This window comes from Protopterus annectens, chromosome 11.part0, assembly GCF_019279795.1.
Source record: "Protopterus annectens isolate FY-2018-M chromosome 11.part0, PAN1.0, whole genome shotgun sequence".
Taxonomy (NCBI): Eukaryota; Metazoa; Chordata; order Ceratodontiformes; family Protopteridae; genus Protopterus; species Protopterus annectens.
This window is the reverse complement of record NC_056745.1, coordinates 838,841,746-838,865,522: the sequence shown is the minus strand read 5'-3', so window position 1 is coordinate 838,865,522 and position 23,777 is coordinate 838,841,746. Positions and strand designations below refer to the sequence as shown.

Here is a 23,777-nt window from a genome sequence, read left to right as displayed (position 1 = left end):
CTGCAGGGTGGCCTAATGTTTAAGGTGTTTGCCTTACAAACACAAGGTGCAGGGTTTGAGTCTCACAAGGGATAATTGGCTAGGCTTAAAATGGCTCACAAGGACAGTTAGCCTAGTATTAATCTATGAACTAAATCTATGAACTTAAGCAGAAAATGTTGGCAAATTCAGAATGTGCAGAAAACAAAGAAATGCAGGATTTATTGCATGCAGCTGAACAAGTGGAAAAGCATTGTGGTTTTGATTCTCTAGAGGCCTCCTGCAGGGCCGCTGTTGCGGGTTCTGTCATTAGGAGGCATGCTTGGTTAAAAGAACAGAATCTGCCTGATCATGTTGAAGCAAAACTATTAGATGCTCCATTACAGCATGATACCTTGTTTGGTGTTAAAGCAGAAGAGGTGTTGAAGAAAATGGAGGACAAAGCTAAATCATGCAAACAGTCTAAGGATTTCTTACAGGTACAGCCTCCCAGATTTAGCAGGAACTGGCCTACAAAGAGTTGGTCCTTTCCAGTGTCAGACAGGCCACAGAGGCAGATACAGATGCCCCAGAGGCAGATCACAGCCCCAAGGCTCATACAGGCCTAAACAATGGGGTGCTTCTACCTCCAAAAGCGGAGAGGAAAAATCACAGCCATACAGGAGAGGAAAAATCACAGCCATACAGGAAAAATCACAGCCGTACAGGAAACAGTCTCAATGACTTTCCCCTGCCAGCACCAAGCACTTATCTTCTGGCAGCTCCTTTGGGAGGAAAACTAGCACTGTTTTCACAAAATTGGCACATGATCACCCAGGACAAATGCGTCTTAAATATCGTTTCACAAGGCTACAGGTTCCACTTTCACACCCAGCCAAGGGGAAACGGTAAGCCTGACCTGCCACGCAATCAGTGGGCAGAGGCACAAAAGCAAGTTTCATCCCTCATGGACATGAGGGCCATACAGCAAGAGCAGGGACTAGGATTTTACTCAAGACTATTCTTGGTGTCCAGAAAGGATAAAGCCTGGAGACCAATACTGGACCTGTCTATCCTAAACACATTTCTGGATATTCCAAAATTCAAAATGTTAACTCTGCAGCAGCTTCTGCCCATGCTGGGCAAGAAGGCTTGGCTTGTGACTTTAGACCTAAAAGAGGCATACCTGCATGTCCCAATCAGACAGTCATGCAGAAGATACCTCAGATTTATAGCTGGCTCAATGCACTACCAATTCTCTGCACTGCCCTTTGGCTTATCTACTGCACCCAGGGTCTTCACAAAATGCCTGGCACCAGTAATTGCATTTTGCAGACAAAAAGGAATACAAATATATCCTTACTTGGACGACTGCCTTATTCAAGCAGAGAACAAGGACATTCTACTACAGCATCTGGCATTTATAAAAAGATTACTAATAGGTCTAGGGTACACAGTAAACGAAAAGAAATCAAAACTCGTACCCTCTCAAGAGATAATATTCCTGGGTGCAAGCCTAAATACAACTGCCCAGATGGCTTATCTCACGCCAGACAAACAAAGACAACTGACTACTTATTTCAAACTGTTGGCAACAAAGGCCCAGTTATCTGCAAGAAAAATTCTGCAGGCTTTGGGCTTCATGGCATCCTGCATTCTGCTAATTCCATATGCAAGACTGCATATGAGGAAACTTCAGTGGTATCTAAAAAGTGTTTGGACTCAACATTGCCACAGCCTGGAAACAATAATTACCCTCATTCCCTGCCTGCAGCAGGAGTTTTGATGGTGGGCAAAGGCCTGTCACCACAACACGGAACAGCTATTCACCTTACCCACAGCCAGGCAGACATTAACAGATGCATCAGATTATGCCTGGGGGGGCCCATATGGCAGGAAGATGTATTCAGGGCACATGGTCCGCAAGTCAAATGATTCTACATATCAATCAAAAAGAGATGCTAACTAATCAAAAAGAGATGCTAACTGTTCAAAATGCCCTGAAAACCTTCAAGGATCTACTTCATCCAGGGCAACTACTGATAAAGACGGACAGTACTACAGTCATGTGGTACATAAACAAGCAAGGAGGCACACATTCCTACCCCCTCTGCAGACTAGCCATGAACTTGTGGGACACAGCATTGACTTACCAAGTACATCTGCAAGCACAATTCCTGCCAGGAAAGATAAATACTCTGGCGGACAAACTAAGCAGAAACCTAATGGATCCCCATGAGTGGAAATTGAATCCACAAGTCTTCAGCATGATAACAAGGAACTGGGGATGCCCGGACATAGACCTATTTGCCTCCCCTCACAACTGCCAACTACAGAGATTCTGCACAAGGACTTATCACAAGCAAGCATGGAAAGTGGATGCTCTATCTTTTTCAGCTGGAAAAACCTAACCATATATGCCTTTCCTCCACTGTCTCTCCTCCCCAAGGTACTCCTAAAGATCAGACAAGAGAAGCCAAAAATGATACTGATTGCCCCAGACTGGCCCTGCCAGCACTGGTACCCAATCCTAAAGAGCTTGTCTCAGTGTCCAGTTTGGACATTACCTCAAATTCCTCACTTATTGACCCAACAAGACAGTCAGATACTGCACAGCCAACTCAGGACCTTAAACCTGGCAGCATGGCAAATAATGTAGCCATTCAAGACACACCTCTCTATGAAGCGGTGATGGATGTTATTTTGGAGGCCAGGAGGCCTAGCACCAGAAAATCTTATGCAGAAAAATGGAAGAGATTCTGTGCTTGGAACCAGGCACAAGGAATTGACACGATTGTTCCAAATATTCCTCAGATTTTGCAATACTTAACTGAGATTATCTATTAAAATTCATGCCTCTGCCATTTCAGCTCATTACAATACAGAACCACCTATTTTTTTTTCTCATCCATTACTAAAGCAGTACCTCAGACGGGCCAAAAACATAAGACCTCCAAGGAGAGCACCAATAGGTTCATAGGTTCATACTAGGCTATCTGCCCTAGGGCATTTATAAGCCTAGCCAGTGTGTGTGTGGCTTTCACCACCCCTTAGGATGAGAATACTATACCCATTAGTTTGCTGTGCCTCTGTCCAGCAGTGACACAGAGATGATTCCCGGGGTAAACCTACGATCTCCCATCCACTCGTCAAGATTTCTCTTGAACAGAGTCAGTGAGGGGCTCTGCCTCACATGGACTGGGATTCTGTTCCGTAGTGTAGGGAGTCTCTGGGTGATGAATCTGTCCCTCCAGCACGTCCTATTTATATCCGTGTTGAGGTTTAAGTCTCTTGCTCTCGTGGCTGTGGTGGATTTGGATTTTTTGAGGTGGAGCATGTCCATTAATTACGGGTTGGACATGGCCTTGTATGTCAGGCACAGATCACCTCTGAATAGACGGTATGCGACTGAATAGAGCTGGAGTTTCTTCAGTCGGGCATTGTATGACATATGTTTGAGCCCCTTTATCCTTTTGGTGAGGAACTTTTGGGGTCTTTCCAACTGCTGCAGGTGTCGGGTAAGGTACATTCTGAATGGGGCGTTGTACTCAATCATTGGTCTGATAAGTGAAGAGTGCAGGGTACAATGACCTCTCCTGATCTGGATGTGAATCCCTTCATGATCAGGTGGGCAATGTAGAAGGTCTTCCTAACCACTTTGGCAATGTGAGTGTCAAAGAGAGGTTACTGTCAACTTGGGTCCCCAGGTCCCTGATAACTTCTTCCGTGTTTAATGGATTACCACCTATGTGGTAATTAGGGGTTACCTTGTTTTTCCCAAAGGGTATGACTATACATTTTTGGCATTTAGCTTAAGGCCATGGCTCTGGCACCAGTTATCCATTTCTATGAGACCTCTCTGGAGGATGTCTGTGTCTGATGGAGTGTCAATTATGGTGCCCAGTTTGCAGTCATCTGCAAATTTTGTCAGCCACAATCCCCCTATGTTTGCCTGCACTTCAGGAAAATAAATGCCGAACAAGAGGGGCCCAGGACTGAGCCCTGTGGGACACCTGTGACCGGCTTAGAGTCTGACATGGCACCATCAACTCTAACCCTGTGTGTTCTGTCCTTGAGCCAGTTTGCAACCCATCTTGTGACATATGGGTTTACATCTAAGCTGGTGAGCTTTTCTATGATGCCCGAGTGGGGTATTGTGTCGAACGCTTTTGCTAGGTCAAGATAGACTGTGTGAACTGCCTTACCCTCATCAATGGCCTTAGTGACTGTTTCGAAAAAGTCGACCAAGTTCAAGAGGCAGGATCTGCCCTTGACAAAGCCAAATTGGGTAGGATCCAGTGTCTGTAGGTCCCCAATGTCTTTATTTATGAGTTCCATTATGATCCTCTCCATAGCTTTGCAGACAAGTCTCGTCAAGCTAATGGGGCGGTAATTTCCAGGGTCCGTAGAAGCACCGCCTTTGTGGAGTGGGACCACAGTTGCCGTATGCCATTCTTTGGGTACGTATCCTGTAGTAAGGCTAAGATTAAACAGCAGCCTTATGTGTGGGTTTAGTTCCTCATTGAGTTCGTGTAGCACACAGCCAGGGACACCGTCCGGTCCCATTGATGCTGTGTTTTTTGCTTTAGAGAGAGCAGCTCTCACCTGGACATCTGAAATGTTTGGGAGGCTAGACTCTGGTGGGATAGATATTTCTCCTTTTGGGGGGAGGGAGGGGAGAAATTTACACTGAACCTGTCTGCCAGTATGTTGGCAATGTCTGTGGGTTCAGTGATTTTTTTTATCATTTTGGACTAATTCTGAGCATATCTGGGAGTTTCCACCCAGGTTTCTAACATAGCTAAAGAAGGCCTTATGATTGTCTTTTGTGTCATTAGCGATTTTTCTCTCAAAGTTGGCCTTGGATGATTTTATGAGTGATCGTAGTTTTTTGCTAGTATTGATCAGAGATGCCTTCCCTTTTAGGGAATAACTGCATGGGACCTCAACTATGTCTTGGAAAAACTCACACTGCCTCCGTTTGAGCCAGCCTCTGCAACTGATATAAAATTCTTATCCTGGAAAACCGCTCTGCTCCTAGCAATAACCTCTGCTAGATGAGTCTCAGAGTTACAGGCAGTCATGGCTGTGGAACCTTTTATCATTTTCCATCCTGACAGGGTTTCTCTGAGGACAAACCCTACATTTATGCCTAAGTTAGTGTCTAGTGTGGCCCTTAACCAAACAATTCATTTGCCTACCTTGTATCCAAACCCACAGAATAAGGGTGCGAGACTTCTGCATTCTTTGGACATTCACAGGCAGCTACGCTTCTACTTGGGACAGAACCAAAGCTTTCAGAAAGACTGAGCAACTTCTAGTGGCATATGCTGCAGGATCACAAGGAAAGCCTATCTCAAAGCGGACTATTTCAAAGTGGATAGGCCACTGCATTCATTTCTGCTATTCATAGCATGGCAAACCAGTGCCTAAGGGCATTAGGCCACATTCAACCAGAGCAGCAGCCACTTCAGCAGCCTTCCTCAGAGGAGTACCAACCAAATACATCTTAGAGGCTGCAACTTGGAGTTCAGTGCACACTTTTACAAAGCACTATCACTTACCTCTCTAATCTAAATCCAGGGCAGGCTTTGCCACTGCAGTTCTGCAGAGCCTCATAGCCTCTCCTAATTTAATTTAGCACCAGCCTCCCAACCTTAGCTTTGGGATTCAACCCAATTGTAATGACTGCAACAGTGAAACACGAACATAGTACAGTTGTGTACATACCATAAATGTAGATGTTCGAGTGTATTCACTGTTGCAGTCCAGGTTACCCACCATCCCCCTTTCCTTTGCTGGGTCTTATCTGTACTTCTCTATTCTATACAACCTATGTGGTGTATTTGCTTGTAGATGAAGGAAAAGTTGTTTTTTTGTGTATGCGCTCTTATTGGCATAATTTAGCCTACCATTTTAGGGGCACCTGACATCTGGGGCAAGAAAAACTGAAGAAAATGGCGTCAGTTGCATCTTTTATACCCCTGGCCAACTGACATTGGGGAGGAGGCGACAGCAACCGACGCCGGACCTAGACTTTTTGGATTTCAGGCCGACTGCGGGTAGCCTTCCAGCAGGATAACCCAATTGTAATGACTGCAACAGTGAATACACTCGAACATCTACATTTATGCTAGGTACACAACTGTACTTTCTGCAGGGCCTTATAGCCGCACCTAATGCTGTTTAGCTCCAGCCTCCCAACCTTAGCTTTGGGATTCTACCCAAATGTAACGACTGCAACAGTGAAACACGAAGAACATACTACAGTTGTGTACGCTTACCATAAATGTAGATGTTCGAGTGTATTCACTGTTGCAGTCCAGGTTACCCTCCCACCATCCCCCTTTCATTCTGGAGTTTATCTTTCCTTCTCTATCTTTTCCAACCTATGTGGTGTATTTGCTTGTAGATGGAGGTAAAGTTTATATTGATGCATGGATGCATGGATATACATATTTTTGCTACCTTTTTGGGGGCACCTGACATCTGGGGCAAGAAAAACTAAAGAAAATGGCGTTGGCTGCATGATTTATACCCCTGATGACCTGACGTCATGGAAGAGGAGACACCAACTGACGCAGGACCCAAGACTTTGGAATTCAGGCCGACTGAGGGCAACCTGCCAGCAGATTACCCAAATGTAATGACTGCAACAGTGAATACACTCTAACATCTACATTTATGGTAAGTGTACACAACTGTACTTTACTCTTTATGCATTGTAACACAGTCATACATTTGTGTATTATTTGGTTTAGGTGATGCATACCTGCAGTATGTGTGTAGTATTTATTTGTACTACTCAGCTTAAGTTTCCTGTTTTTCTCCTGTTTCTCTCCCATTTCAACACATAATGGGATGATATGTGCAACAGCATTTGTGCTTCATTATATGTGCTAACCTAGCTGCTACATGGGTATGTTACGTTGTGAATTAAAATACCATATCTCAAACAAGGATGGGATAACTAATGATTTTTAGTGCTTTTGTCACTTTTCTGTATCAAGTGTTACATGCAAAAGATGCAATTGCTATGTGAAAGAATCAAAAGCATTGACTGGAGCATTTCTCCCCGGGCTTCTGCTGAAAACAGGCTCTGTGGAACCTAGTCGGACTTTCCCGGTCAACAAATGATAAATAAAAATAAATAAATAAAAAAGCACTAAAATGCATTATTAAAGTTATAACATTCATGAAAGGGACATGTTATCTTTGTTCAATTTGAGTTTAATTCACATGTTAGCACCAGGCAGCTTTATTATTTTTAAATGGTATTGCATTATGTAGATTTTTATTTCCTATTTGGAGGTTTTTCTCCACAGAACTCGAGTGAAAATGGGCTACATACAAACCAACAAGGTACCCAGTTATCAAAATGTAAGTAAATAAATAAGATGTTAGGAATGATTCATTTAGTGGTTCCTAAGGAAAGTTTTCATTGCTTATTAGATTATTTTAAACTCTTTTCTTAAATAAATGTATATCCAGGTTTGTAATGTGTTCTGTGTAACAAGGAAATGAGTTTAAGTGTGGCAATCGAACATTTCTAACATGACAGATTAAAATGTGTTTAAAAAAGGAGGTTTCAACCTAAAAAAAAATGAAAGATTGATATGGGGAATAGGTATTGTTAAGTCAGGAGGTAAGTTTTAATTGAAAAAAAAATTGTAAAAAGTGTATGTCGACTTTCGTAATGATGTGTTACGGGTTGGTTCAAATTTTATCTTTGAACTCTGCATCACAAATTTTTGTCTTTTATTCTGTTTTAGGTAATGGTCGAAGGTAAATGGGCTAAGCTCGCACAAACAACATATACAGACCCTAATGGAAAAAGCAGGTGTAGTACAAGTCACAAAGACTTTGTGGTTAAAATGTATTCACAGTATTACAGTGTTCTTCATTATGCAGTGTGTGTGTTGCATTTACAATCCATATTATAATTTAATTATGTTGTAGATTGTATATATGCACCTTGCAAAGGATTCATGTGCTCTACGTTATGTGTACGTGCTGATTGACTACAAAGTAACAAGGTCTTTTTTCCTTAAGAAAAGACATGTATTGCTAGTGGAAGGGATAAAGGTTTTTGTTTTCTTTTTGGTGATTATTGAGTGTAGATCATTTCAGTATTCATAAAGAAGTTTTTTACATTAAGCTGAACAACAAGTAGAGGTCAGCCAGGATTGCCATTGGGATATTTTGCTTTGTGTTCAAATTTTAATCTCTACAGTCAGGTGATGCATACAGGTAGTGAATGCGTCTTATTAGTGGACAGTAGAATCAGCCTTCCCAGTATTTGAACTCCTAAGACTTGTGCAGTTTATATACAAGGCACATGCTTTTCATCTTTGAGGACCTCTGACTTAACATATACAGACCCTAATGTGAACTTGTGGACTTTATCACAACAGATAGTCAGCACCCCCCACAGGGGGCTCTAACATCCTTGACATAGTGCTCACTGGGATCACTGCACCACCCCATGTGTGGGGCCCTCTAAAGTCCAATCATAAATCATTCTAGTTCAAAGTAACCATTGTATATGACCCACCTTCAGGAGCAAAAAGGTTAAAACATTTCTCTAAGGCAAACTGTAGCATACTGAGCGATGACATCAGTAGTTTCAGACCCCCTGCCAACACTAGGAGCTATGACTCCTATACTGAGGTGTACACAAATGTTCTCTATAAATATCTGTATAAATGTATAGACTCAGCTGTACTGGAACGGATCAAATCAAGATCCTCACACAAAAATAAGCCACCCTGGCGGACATCCAGCATAAATAGTTTATACAGTAAGAAAGAAACTGCTGTCAAAAAAGCAAGAGAAGAACGTGCCAAGAAAAGAAACACAATGGAGACTAATACTGGACTTTTCCGCATTAAACACTTTTCTCATAGTACCAAAGTTCAAAATGCTGACTCTACAGCAACTCCTTCCCATGCTGGGCAAGGGGTCTTGGCTGATTACTCTGGACCTCAAGGAGGCATACCTGCATGTCCCTATCAGACACAGCTGCAGAAGATACCTCAGATTTCTTGCAGGGCCAGAGCATTATCAATTCTCAGCATTGCCATTTGGCTTCTCTACTGTGCCCAGAGTATTCACAAAATGCCTGGCTTCAGTAATTGCTCATTGCAGGCTCCAGGGGATCCAAATTTACCCTTACCTGGACGACTGCCTTATACAAGCGGACGACAAACTGATGTTGACAAAAAACCTGAACTATGTCATACAATTACTTCAGGCTCTGGGATACACAGTCAACTTTCAAAAGTCAAGACTTCAACCATCCCAGCAAATAACCTTCTTAGGAGCCAATCTGGACACAGCCTCTCAAATGGCTTACCTGACAGAAGACAAGCAAGAGAAGTTAACTCATTATTTCAAGGGTTTGGCAAAACTCACCCAGATGACTGCAAGGAGATTCCTACAGGCCCTGGGTTACATGGCATCCTGCATTCTCCTGGTTCCATTAGCAAGACTACACATGAGAAAACTTCAATGGTACTTAAAAAGTCTATGGTCTCAGCACAACAACAACTTAGAGGCAACCATACCGCTCATTCCATGCCTACAAAAGGAATTCTTATGGTGGGCCTCGGTAAGCCAGGCAAACACAGGTATGTCATTCAAAAAACCTCAGATAACACAGACCATGACCACAGACGCCTCCGACATTGGATGGGGGGCGCATATGGAAGGCAGATGCATACAAGGACAATGGTCTCCAAAGGAAACACATCTGCATATAAACCAAAAAGAAATGCTGGCAGTAATGCATGCCATCGAGGCCTTTCGACAACAACTTCAACAAGGCCATTTACTGATACGGACAGACAACACCACTGTGATGTGGTACATAAACAAGCAAGGGGGCACCCATTCCTACCCCCTCTGCAGACTGACAATGAATCTTTGGGAAAAATCACTGAGCCTGAACATACACTTACAATCCCAGTTTGTTCCAGGCAAAGACAATGTACTGGCAGACAGCCTAAGCAGGAATTTCATAGATCCTCACGAGTGGAGCTTACACCCAAGGATCTTCACACAACTCACCACGATATGGGGCAGGCCAGAAGTAGACCTATTTGCCTCTCACCTCAACCATCATCTGCAAAAATTCTGTTCAAGGACATACCATCCACAAGCTTGGAAAATAGATGCTCTTTCATTCAACTGGAACTCCCTAAAAATATATGCATTCCCAGCTCTGCCACTGATGACCACAGTACTACTGAAGATCAAAGCAGAGAGACCCAAAGGGATCCTAATAGCTCCAGACTGGCCAAGACAACACTGGTACCCGCTACTACGGAGCATATGTCACAATGAGAAGTGGGCCCTTCCCCAATGGCCCCTACTTTTGACTCAGCACAACTTCAAAACAGTGCATCCAAACCTTCAGACACTGCAGCTAACAGCCTGGGAGATTCCATGAATAACCTCAATCTTTCTCTCTCCAAGAAAGTCCAGCGGATACTAACAGAAACTCGAAGACCATCCACCAGAAAAGTTTATTTGACAAAATGGAGGAGATTCAGCATTTGTAACACCAGCAAGGATCATGATGCATCACTATTGAACATCCCACTCATCCTGGAATATTTGGCAGATATGCTTCAGAATGGACTCTCATATTCTTCCATAAAGATACATGCTTCAGCTATTTCAGCTAGATATAACACTGATCCACCGGTGTTTTCACACCCTTTGCTAAGGCAGTTCCTTAGGGGAATCAAGAACATTAAGCCACCAAGAAAGGCTCCTGTGCCAGCTTGGGACCTCAACTTTGTTCTAGAAAAACTAACTCTACCTCCTTTTGAACCAGCAGCTTCAGTGGACTTACAATTCCTCTCATGGAAGACAGCTTTCCTGTTGGCAATTACTTCAGCAAGAAGGGTTTCGGAACTACAGGCCCTAATGGCAATACCACCATTCATAATCTTTCACCGAGACAGAGTCTCCTTAAGAACCAACCCTACGTTTATGCCCAAGGTGGTATCTAGGGTTTCTTTAAATCAAGCTATTCATCTACCTGCTTTCTTCCCCAATCCTGAAAACAAAGGGGAAAGACTGTTGCACACCTTGGACATTCACAGACAACTTCGCTACTACCTGGATAGAACCAAGACCAGTAGGAAGTCTGATCAACTTTTTGTAGCTTACGCCCCTGGAGTACAAGGAAAAGCAATTTCAAAACAGACTATTTCAAAATGGATTGGACATTGCATCAGATTTTGTTATTCCTTCCATGGGAAGACTGTTCCAGCCAATGTCAGACCACACTCCACCAGAGCTACAGCCACCTCTACAGCATTCTTAAGAGGGTGCCTACAAAGGACATTCTAGAAGCTGCTACATGGAGCTCCGTGCATACATTCTCCAAACACTACAATCTCCCTCTATACTCCAGATCCAGAGCAGGCTTTGCTTCGGCAGTCCTGCAGGGTTTGATTGCCACACCATCTCTTTCCTAGAGCATTCCTCCTCCCCCAGCTAAGCTATGGTATTCTACCCACATGTTATGACTGCAGTTGCATTCTTGAAGGACATAGTACAGTTTTGTACCTACCATAAATGTAGATGTCCGATAGATATGCAACTGCAGTCGGGTTTTCCCTCCCTCCTTCCCCTCTATACCTTTGGTCCACTCCTATCCCTGTTATCCTTAGCTGGGGATATCTGTTATGGTGTATCTGTTTATTGCTTATTTATTTGTCTGGAAACCTGTTTTATCTTCCAATTTGATTACAGCCTTCCTTGGAGGGCACCTGGCATCTGGGGCAAGAAACACTGAAGAAAATGGCGTCGGCTGATGCTTATGTACTCCAGCCGCACTGACGGAGAGAAATGCGACATCAGCCGACGTTGGACCCAGACTTTGGAATCCGGCCGACCGAGGGCTGCCTGAGGCAGGACAAACCCACATGTTATGACTGCAGTTGCATATCTATCGGACATCTACATTTATGGTAGGTACAAAACTGTACTTTGAGCCTGTCGCCGGTTCTCCGGTTTTCAGTGAGGCGCCTACGCAGCCCCTGACGACCGCAGAACTGGAACCCCAGACAGCTGCGGATTCCCAAGCGGAGTCCACTAGGCCGATGCAGCCTTCTACCGACACCAGAGCAGAACTAGACACCGGTGCAACGCAAACACCTTTGGTTGCAGAAGGTGTATTCAGACCGACTACACTCGCCATTAAATCTTATGCTAAACTTAAAACTCCTTTAAAACCAAAGAAAACTGTACCTCAGGCTACAGTTCAAGGCCCCATGCCTAAGAAACAGATGCTTAAGATGGCTGAAGATTTAATTACCCTTATCAGGGGTTCCCATCCCCCTCCTGATAAAAGACCAAGACAAGAGGAAGATTATGCATCCTCTGACCAGGTTTCTCTCTCCTCAGATTCTTCTGAGGAACAGGATTACACTTTTCCACCTTATGAGGATTCTGAGGCTGAAGATTCCATTCCCTCGGCTTCTCCCCCTGAAGACTACTCCTTTGGGGAAACTTTGCATACCATGAGGGAACATTTCAACTGGGAAGGCCAGGATTACTCAGATTCTATGAAAAGGCTGCGAGAGTTCCTTTTACTACTCCAGCACAGACCTCTTGCTATACCTCCTGTTTTAGATATTGTGGATGATGTTTACTTGGAGTCTAGTTTACATCCAGACTCTCTACCTCCTGCTCCAGCCAAACCAGACATATACTACAGAGTACCTGACTCACACAAATTCCTTTATAAAAGCCCTGTAGCTGACCTACAAACAATTTCCCAGGGTCCTAAGGGAGCAAAAGCTTCTATGGCTAAAAATCCTGTGCCCTCTGAAAGGGATTCCACAGCCTTAGATGGGGAAAGAAAATTTACACCTCAGCAACTCTGGCTATGAGAGCATTAACTTGCTAGTTTCACATGCTGAAATATCAACAATTCCTGATGTCTCAGTTAAAACAAAAATGAGCACACATTCAGAACAGCCTGAATTCAAGGAAATGCAGGATCTGTTGCATGCAGCTGAACAGGTGGGCAAACATACCTTGCAGTGTAGATTTGATTCATTGGAAGCTTCCTGTAGAGCAGCTGTTACTGGCTTTGTCATATGTAGACATGCTTGGTTAAAAGAACAAACCCTCCCTGACCATGTTAAAGCAAAATTATTGGATGCATCTTTACAGCAGGATGTATTATTTGGTGTCAAAGCAGAAGAGGTTTTAAAGAAAATGGAGGATAAGGCAAAGTCTATGCAAATGGTCAAGGATTTTTTGCAGGTACAACCCCTTCGTTTCAGCAGAAATTGGCCAACAAAAAACTGGTCCTTTCCAGCTTCAGACAGATCACAGAGGGGCAAATACAGACGCCCAAGGGGCAGAGGCCAGTCACAGGGCCCTTACAAACCTCGCCAATGGGGTTCTGCTACCCAGAAAGGAGGAGGAGACAGGCCCCAGGCTAGCAGAAGACAAACACAATGACTCTATCCTCAAACTACCAAGCAGATCTCTCCTGGCAACTCCCTTGGGGGGAAAACTAGCATTTTTTGCAGACAACTGGCACATCATCACAAAAGACAAATGGGTTCTAAACATTGTCTCCCAAGGATACAGATTCCACTTTCATACTTTACCAAGGATCAAAGGAATGCCAAACCTGCCACTAAATCAATGGGCAGAGGCACAAAAACAAATTACAGCTCTCATGAACATGAAAGCCATTCAACAGGTACCTGCACAGGAGTAAGGGCAAGGTTTTTACTCAAGACTCTTCCTAGTCTCAAGAAAGGACAAAGCATGGAGACCCATTCTGGATCTTTCAAGTTCTGAACACCTATCTGCAAGTACCAAAATTCAAGATGCTAACACTACAGCAGCTTCTTCTCATGCTGGGCAAGAATGCTTGGCTAGTCACTTTGGACCTCAAGGAGGCATACCTGCATGTCCCTATCAGACAAAATTGCAGAAGATACCTCCGCTTCATTGCAGGTTCAACACATTATCAATTCTCTGCACTGCCCTTTGGCTTATCTACTGCACCCAGGGTCTTCACAAAATGCCTGGCACCAGTAATTGCATACTGCAGACAAAGAGGAATTCAAATATACCCATACCTGGATGACTGCCTTATTCAAGCAGAAAGCAAGGACATTCTTTTAAAGCATATGGCATTTGTCAAACACCTTCTAAGTTGCCTAGGGTACATAGTAAACGAAAAGAAATCAAAACTAGTACCCTCACAAAACATAATATTCCTGGGTGCCAGCTTGAATACAACTGCCCAGATGGCTTTCCTCACGCCAGACAAGCAGCGACAGCTGTTTCAATATTTCATAAATATGGCAACAAAGACCCAACTCCCTGCAAGAAAAATTCTGCAGGCCTTGGGATTCATGGCATCTTGCATTCTTCTAATACCATTTGCAAAACTGCATATGAGGAAATTACAATGGTACCTGAAAAGTGTATGGACTCAGCACAGCCACAGCTTGGAGACAATGATACCACTCATTCCCTGCCTTTATCAGGAATTTCTATGGTGGGCACAGGCATGTCACCTCAACAAGGGTCAGCCTTTCACCTTACCTACAGCCAGGCAAACTATGACAACATGCATCGGACTATGCCTGGGGAGCACACATGGCAGGGCAGTGCAATTCAGGGCAAATGGACTACAGATCAGAGACACCTGCATATCAGTCAAAAAGAAATGCTAGCAGTGCAGAATGCCCTAACAGCTTTCAAGGACCTTCTACACCCAGGACAACTACTAATAAAGACGGACAATACCACAGTTATGTGGTACATAAACATGCAAGGGGTCACATATTCCTACCCTCTATGCAGGCAAGCAATGACCTTGTGGAACACTGCACTCTCGTACCGGGTTCAGTTACAAGCACAATTCCTGCCAGGAAAGAAAAACACATTGGCAGGCGACCTAAGCAGAAACATCATGGATCCACACAAATGTAAACTAGATCCACAAGTATTTGCAATGATAGTTCAAAGATGGGGACGCCCAGACCTAGATCTGTTTGCAAGCCCCCACAACCACCAACTTCAAAAATGTTGCACAAGGACCTTCCATCCACTAGCTTGGAAAGTGGACGCCCTCTCATTCAGTTGGAAAACTAACAGTTTATGCCTTCCCTCCACTGCCTCTTCTAGCAAAGGTACTGCTGAAAGTCAGATTAGAGAGGCCACACATGATACTTGTTGCACCAGACTGGCCACGCCAACATTGGTATCCAATTTTAAGGAATATGGCCCACGGCCCACCATGGATTTTGCAACAGATTCCTCACCTGTTCACCCAGCGAGACCATCAGATTCTACACAGCCAGCTCAAGACTTTAAACCTGGCTGCATGGCAAATTACCTAAACAACCAACCAACACCTTTATCCAAAGCTGTTATGGATGTCATTCTGGAGGCCAGGAGGCCTATCACCAGGAAAACCTATTCAGACAAATGGAAAAGATTTTGCATCTGGAACCAGGCTAAAGGCCTAAACCCCCTTGATCCAAACATCCCTCAGATTCTACAATATTTGACTGAGATGTTACACAAAGGACTTTCCTTTTCATTTATTAAGATCCACGCCTCAGCAATTTCAGCGCATTACAGCACGGATCCTCCTTTATTTTCACATCCACTACTAAGACAGTTCCTTAGAGGGGCTAAAAACTTAAGACCACCAAGGAGAGCTCCAACACCTACTTGGGATCTCAACTTTGTTCTGGAAAAGTTTACACTGCCGCCCTTTGAACCATCTTTTTCAGCTGATTTAAAATTTCTTTCATGGAAAACTGCCCTACTGCTAGCAATAACCTCAGCTAGAAGAGTCTCAGAGCTGCAGGCACTAATGGCAGTGGAACCTTTCATCATTTTTCGTCAAGACAGAGTCTCTCTATGAACTAATCCTTCCTTTATGCCAAAGGTGGTATCCAGTGTGGCCCTAAACCAAACCATTCACTTGCCCACCTTCTTTCCAAATCCCCAGAACAAAGGAGAAAGACTCCTGCACTCTTTGGACATTCACAGGCAGTTACATTACTACTTGGATAAAACTAAGGTTTTCAGAAAAACTGACCAGCTTTTCGTAGCCTATGCTACAGGATCACAAGGAAAAGCTATCTCAAAACAGACCATTTCAAAATGGATAGGACATTGCATACGTTTCTGCTACACACATCATGGAAAACCAGTACCTGCTAACATTAGGTCCCACTCCACCAGGGCTACAGCTACATTAGCAGACTTTCTCAGGGGAGTGCCAACCAAAGACATTCTGGAAGCTGCAACTTGGAGTTCCGTGCACACCTTCACCAAACACCATCATTTACCTCTATACTCTAAGACTAGAGCTGGTTTTGCCACTGCAGTTTTGCAGGGCCTACTAGCTTCTTCTAACCCTGTTTGATTCCACCTCCCATCCATAGCTTTGGGATTCAACCCAAGTGTGATGACTGCAGCAGGGTAACACGATGAACATAGTACAATTTTGTACCTACCATAAATGTAGATGTTCAAGTGTTCACCCTGCTGCAGTCCAGGTTACCCTCCCTCCATCCCCTCTGAACTAGCTGAACTTATCTCTACCACTTCTTCCTATACTACCTCTGTGGTGTATTTGCTTGTGCCTAAAGGTTTTGTTTGATTTTTATATAACTATATATATATATATATATATATATATATATATATATATAAATATATATATATAGCCTCCCTATTGGGGGCACCTGACATCTGGGGCAAGAAAAACTGAAGAAAATGGCGTTGAATGCCTCTTAAATACCCCTGCCGCACTGACATCAGGGAAGAAGTGACCGCAACCGACGCCGGACCAAGACTTTGGAATTCGGGCCGACTGCGTGACCGCCTGACGGCAGGATAACCCAAGTGTGATGACTGCAGCAGGGTGAACACTCGAACATCTACATTTATGGTAGGTACAAAAATGTACTTTTTTAGCCTATAATTTCACTCATTTTATAATAAGAAATGACAGATATGAAAATCTTTGTTAGTAAATGGGGGGAAGAGGGATGCTAATTAAAATGCACTAACTTTCATCAATGTTTACATAAAACAAACTTGATGCTTTAACTAAGTTAGCAACAGACAAAGTGATTACTTAAATGCTGGTAAACAATGAAATATAACTTCTGATATATCCAGTAAAATACATTGCATTATAAACATTAGGTATAAATATGATTGAATTGCTTGTCATTTATCTTTCATGTAAATATTAATTGCTTATACAATAAGTAGACATTTATACTGTATTAGAATTCCGTCTAATCTACAATAGTACTGTATCTGTTCAAAATAATATAAATATTGCTTATTCCTATTACAAGTATTCTCCATATGATAAGTCAATTTATGGAGCTCAGATGATGATCATCGTGCATACAGCTGCATTCATAACAGATGGGTTCTCCTGCCATCAGGCGGGTCCTCGGTCGGCCAAATTCCAAAGTCTAGGTCCGGCGTTGGTTGTCGTTGCTTCTTCCCTGACGTCAGTGCGACAGGGGTATAAAAGAACCAGCAGACGCCATTTTCTTCAGTCTTTCTTGCCACGCGGTGCCCGAAGCAGAAGCAGTTCGCAAGTGCCGGTCGGCCAGCTGCTGAAATTACGAAAATTTTGCAACCGAAGTCTTCTTGAAAGCTAAGTACCCCGTTGGGGAAACTTCTCTTGCCTTAGACCGATGTCAGACAAAGTTAATAATTGTATTTCATGTGGGAAGCAAATACTGCATAAGGATTTTCATTCCCTCTGTATTCCTTGTTTAGGCCCAGACCACGACGTCTCGTCTGTCATTTTTGTGCTACATTCAACAAACGCACCATTAAGCGTCGGGCAGAGTTCACCCAGCATTATTTTGGCAAAAAATTTAACTATATTATGTCATCAGATACTCCGACTCCAGTTTTCTCTAAAAAGCGCAAAGATAAGGACCGTCGCACGAGGTCCGCAGCCTCTACCGACACCACGCCAAAGCCGACTACAGGTGGTCTGGTTCTCAGCGAGGTGCCTACGCAGCCCCTGACTACCGACGACACTTCATTGGCGGTGTCTTCTGTGCCCGAGGTCGCAGGCTCCTCGGCCCACACCCCGTCTACAGATACCGAAGCCACTCTTGGTGGTGAATCTCAAAATGTAGACAGGTCTGCCTCCTCTCAAGGTGTCTTCAGACATTCCTCTTCTTTTTCCATCAAGGCTTTCACTAAGTCTAAAGCAGCCATGCATTCTAAGAGACAAGCTACACAGGGCCCACCTCCAGGCCCCATGCCTAAAAACAGATGCTTAAAATGGCTGAGGATTTAATTACTCTTATCAGGGGTTCTCAACCCCCCTGGACAAAAGGCCCAGAGTGGAGGAAGAATCCCCCTCCTCTGATCACGCCTCCATTATGTCAGAGCACTCTGATGAACAGGAACATTCTTACTCCCCTTTTGAAGATTCTGATGCAGAGGAGTCCATTCCCTCTGTATCCCTCCCAGAGGACTACTCATTTGGTGAAACCTTGCATACCTTAAGGGAACACTTCCACTGGGAAGGCCAAGAGTACTTAGACTCCAATAAAAGGCTTAGGGAATTTCTCTTGCTACCTCAGCACAGGCCTCTGGCTATACCTCCTGTCTTGGACATACTAGATTATGTGTACTCGGAGGCCTGCCTTAACCCGGATTCTTTACCTCCAGCCCCAATCAAGCCTGACAGGTACTACCGGGTTCCTGACTCACACCAATTTCTATACAAAAGCCATGCTGCTGTCCCAGAAAGTATCTCACAGGGCCCCAAGGGAATTAAGGCCTCCACTGCTAAAAATCCATTACCTTCCGAGAGAGATTCCAGATCCTTAGAAAGGTGGGGAAAAAAGGTATATACCTCGGCCACCTTAACCATGAGGGCATTAAACTGCCAGTTCCATATGCTAAAGTACCAACAGTTTCTGTTATCACAATTGAGAAGTAAAATGTCACAACCTGAACAACCAGACTTGAAGGAGTTGCAGGATTTGATGCACAGTGCAGAACAAGTGGGTAAACATACCTTGCAATATGGTTTTGATGCTCTAGAGGCCTCATGTAGAGTTGCTGTTACAGGATCAGTCATACGTAGACATGCCTGGCTCAAGGAACAAACCTTACCAGATCATGTCAAAGCTAAATTACTAGATGCCCCTCTACAAAAGGATGTATTATTTGGTGATAATGCTGAGGAGGTATTAAAGAAAATGGAGGAAACAGCTAAATCAATGCAAACAGTGAAAGATTTTCTACAGGTACAACCCCCACGTTTCAGTAGAAATTGGCCTTCCAAAAATTGATCCTTTCCAGCCACGGACAGACCCCAAAGAGGTAGATACAGGTGCCCGAGGGGCAGAGGGCAATCCCAAGGATCGTTTAGAGGCAGACAATGGCAAGCTCCTACACAAAGAGGTGGTGAGGATAGTTCGCAGCCATTCAGAAAGCAAACCCAATGACTTTCCCCTTTGCATGCCAAGCAAGGCTCAAATGGCAGCACCCTTAGGTGGAAAACTGGCATTATTTTCAAAAAATTGGCATATTGTCACAAAAGACAAATGGATCCTGGACATTATAAACAGAGGCTACAGATTCCATTTTCACACCCTTCCAAAAATGAGAGGCATGCCAAACCTGCCACACAATCAAAGGGCAGAGGCACGAAGACAAATTTCAGATCTCATAGACATGAAAGCTATTCAAGAGGTACGTACTCACGAACAAGGTCAAGGTTTTTATTCCAGACTATTCCTGGTACCAAGGAAGGGAAAAGATTGGAGACCTATTTTGGACCTATCCATCCTAAACACATTTGTACTCGTACCAAAATTCAAGATGCTCACTTTACAGCAGCTTCTTCCCATGCTGGGCAAGGAGTCTTGGCTGGTAACATTGGACCTCAAGGAGGCATACCTGCATGTCCCAATCAGACAAAATTGCAGAAGATACCTCAGATTTCTTGCAGGTTCAACCCATTATCAATTCTCTGCATTGCCCTTTGGCTTATCTATTGCGCCCAGAGTATTCACGAAATGCCTGGCATCAGTAATTGCCTACTGCAGACTTCAAGGGATACAAATATACCCCTATTTGGACGACTGCCTGATCCAAGCGGACAGCAAGCACATTCTTCTGAAACATCTGGCTTATGTAATAATGTTATTGAACTCTCTGGGATACACAGTCAACAAAAAGAAATCAAGGCTAATACTCTCTCGGAAGATAATTTTCCTGGGTGCCAACTTGGACACAAACACCCAGATGGCCTACCTCATGCCAGAGAAGCAGGGGCAACTAACTCAATACTTCAGAACACTAGCAAATTTCACCAGGCTGACTGCAAGGAAAATCCTGCAGGCTCTGGGATTCATGGCATCTTGCATCTTACTAATCCCATCTGCAAAGCTGCATATGAGGAAACTTCTATGGTACCTGAAAAACCTATGGTCTCAACACAGCCACAGTTTGGAAACAATAATACCACTAATTCCATGTCTTCAAAAGGAATTTCTGTGGTGGGCTCAAGCACCCCAAACAAACACAGGTCTCCCATTCAGCAAGCCTCAAGCAAATCAAGTCATCACAACAGACGCCTCGGACTACGCCGGGGGGCGCACATGACAGATCGGTGCATTCAGGGCAAATGGTCCCAAAAAGAAAAGCACCTTCACATCAATCAAAAGGAAATGCTAGCAGTAATAAACACTATTATAGCTTTCAAAGACCTTCTGCATCCAGGTCAACTATTGATAAGGACAGACAACACCACAGTAATGTGGTACATAAACAAACAGGGAGGAACCCATTCATACCCCCTATGCAGGCTGGCCATGTCACTTTGGAACATGGCTCTGGACTTACAAATCGAACTTCAAGCACAGTACTTGCCAGACAAGGAAAACACGCTGGCAGACAACCTAAGCAGAAATATGACAGATCCACACGAATGGAAGTTGCATCCTCAAGTTTTTACAGAGATAATTCAAGCATGGGGAAGGCCAGACATAGATCTCTTTGCCTCCCACAAAAATCACCAATTGACAAAATTCTGCTCAAGGATTTTTCATCCAAAGGCCTGGAGAGTGGACACTCTCTTTCAATTGGACAACAATGACAGTTTATGCCTTCCCGCCTCTTCCTCTGCTGCCCAAAGTTCTATTAAAAACCAGAGCAGACAGACCAAAGATGATTCTCATTGCTCCAGACTGGCCAAGACAACACTGGTACACACTCCTGAGGAGCCTGACACATTCCCCACCATGGACCCTGCCTCTAATGCCTCTTCTTCTGACTCGGCACAGCTTCAAAACTCTTCACAGTCAGCTGAAAACACTAAATCTAGCCGCATGGAAGATTCCTTAACATCACAACAGACCCTACTCTCCAAGGAGGTGCAGGATGTCATTTTGGAGGCCAGAAGGCCGTCTACTAGAAAGGCTTACTCTGCAAAATGGAAAGGTTTTGTGCCTGGAATGAGAAAAAGGGCCATAATCCTGGAAAACTGATTTTACCTCAAATATTACAGTATCTAGCTGAGCTGCTAAGCAGTGGACTTTCATTCTCCTCCATCAAAATCCATGCCTCAGCCATTTCTGCAGAATACAACACTGATCCACCTTTATTTTCTCACCCCCTCTTAGGACAGTTCCTCAGAGGGGCTAAGAATCTAAAACCCCCAAGGAAACAACCAATACCTGCTTGGGATCTCAATTTCATTCTAGAAAAGCTAATCTTGCCTCCTTTTGAGCCAGCTGCCTCAACAGATTTGCAATATTTGTCCTGGAAAACAGCTTTCCTTCTGGCTATTACCTCAGCTCGTAGGGTATCGGAACTACAAGCTCTCATGGCTGTGCAGCCTTTTATCATCTTCCGTCAGGACAGAGTTTCCTTACGAACCAACCCGTCCTTTATGCCAAAAGTGGTATCCAGGGTAGCTTTGAATCAGGCTATACACTTTTATCCTAATCCTAATACCTACCTTTTATCCTAATCCTCAAAACAAAGGGGAGAGATTACTACATTCCTTGGACATCCACAGACAACTGCGTTATTATTTGGACATAACAAAGCCTTTCAGAAAATCAGAACAGCTCTTTGTGTCCTGCGCTATAGGAGCTCAAGGGAAGCCAATTTCCAAACAGACAATCTCAAAATGGATAGCCCACTGCATATGCTTTTGTTATTCTTTTCATGGCAAAACTGTACCTACAGGCATCAGATCTCACTCCACAAGGGCCACGGCTACCTCTGCAGCTTTCCTCAGAGGAGTTCCTACCAAAGATATTTTGGAAGCAGCCACTTGGAGTTCTGTGCATACCTTCTCCAAGTACTACCACCTTCCATTATACTCCAAATCTAGAGCAGGCTTTGCCACTGCAGTCTTGCAGGGCATTCTGGCTCCTCCTAGTTCCACCTAGTGCCTACCACCCCTTTCTTAGCTTTGGGATTCTACCCATCTGTTATGACTGCAGCTGTATGCACGATGAACATAGTACAGTTTTGTACCTACCATAAATGTAGATGTTCGAGTGCTAATACAGCTGCAGTCCAGGTTTCCTCCTCCTTCCCCTCTTGGGACAGGCCTATTGGCTAACACCTCCTCATACAACCTGATTGGGGTATTCATTCATGGTGTATTTGCTTGCACTACTGTATTTTGATTATATGGCATTGCTTTATTACACAAATTTATGTATTGCCTTCCTTCTGGGGGCACCTGACATCTGGGGCAAGCAAAACTGAAGAAAATGGCGTCGGCTGGTTCTTTTATACCCCTGTCGCACTGATGTCAGGGAAGAAGCGACGACAACCGACGCCGGACCTAGACTTTGGAATTCGGCCGACCGAGGACCCGCCTGACGGCAGGAGAACCCATCTGTTATGACTGCAGCTGTATTAGCACTCAAACATCTACATTTATGGTAGGTACAAAACTGTACTTTCTGGATTGTCAATGTACGAGTGATAATCTTATGGACTTAGGTTTATCCATCAGATTAGGAATGATTTTCATTCAATGGCTAGTGTGGATCTTAGTTTTGTTAACATTTATTAATTTAAATTTATTTCACAAAAACATTTTTAGTATGCCTGACCAAAACATATACACTCAAAGTATAAAACTGATAATTTCCTGTAAAAACTCAAACATATACTTTATAGTTATCAGAGTAATATGTTTACTTGTCACAATAAAACAAAAAGTACATAGTCTACATAACATAAGATGGATTTAACTTTATTATCTTTAAATACCAATGGCTTTAACAGTCCTAGCAAGCGATCAAATCTGCTGAAATATTTAAAACTGAACAAAGCACAGATTGTCTTCCTTCAAGAAGCTTATTTCAAAACAAATGACAATTACAAATGGAATCCTAAGGAATATCTGATATTGGTGCAATCCACTTATAAGACAAAGACAAAGTGGGTAACAATTTTATGGAAAGCAAATGTGATTAACCTAGAAATTATTTATAAGTATAAAGATAAAGAAGGCCTTATGGCATTAGTAATAGTTAAATATAACAACATAATATGAACCCTAGCCAATCTATACTGGTTCCCAGGCATTGGATCAGGAACTGTTAAAAAAACACTTGGATTTCATTTGCAATAGTTATTAAGGCAGCTTAATATTAGGGGGAGATTTTAACTCTATATTTGATATTTATGAAACTACAAATGAAAGACCGATGCATACTTCTGCTGTATCAAAAGCTTTAAACAAGTGGGTAGAATCATTTCAGCTTGTAGATACTTTCAAA

The 23,777-nt window shown here is 43.4% G+C and overlaps 1 protein-coding gene across 5 annotated transcripts in view; it reads left to right on the top strand.

The window, feature by feature from the left end:
- NUDT5 (nudix hydrolase 5) overlaps window positions 1-23,777 on the top strand; it is a 623,744-nt gene that overhangs the window by 98,579 nt on the left and 501,388 nt on the right. For all 5 annotated transcript variants that reach the window (XM_044088255.1, XM_044088256.1, XM_044088254.1 and 2 more), the window contains exon 4: window positions 7,731-7,798. In XM_044088255.1, the coding sequence (XP_043944190.1) occupies window positions 7,731-7,798 (68 nt within the window). The remainder of the gene's footprint in view (window positions 1-7,730; window positions 7,799-23,777) is intronic.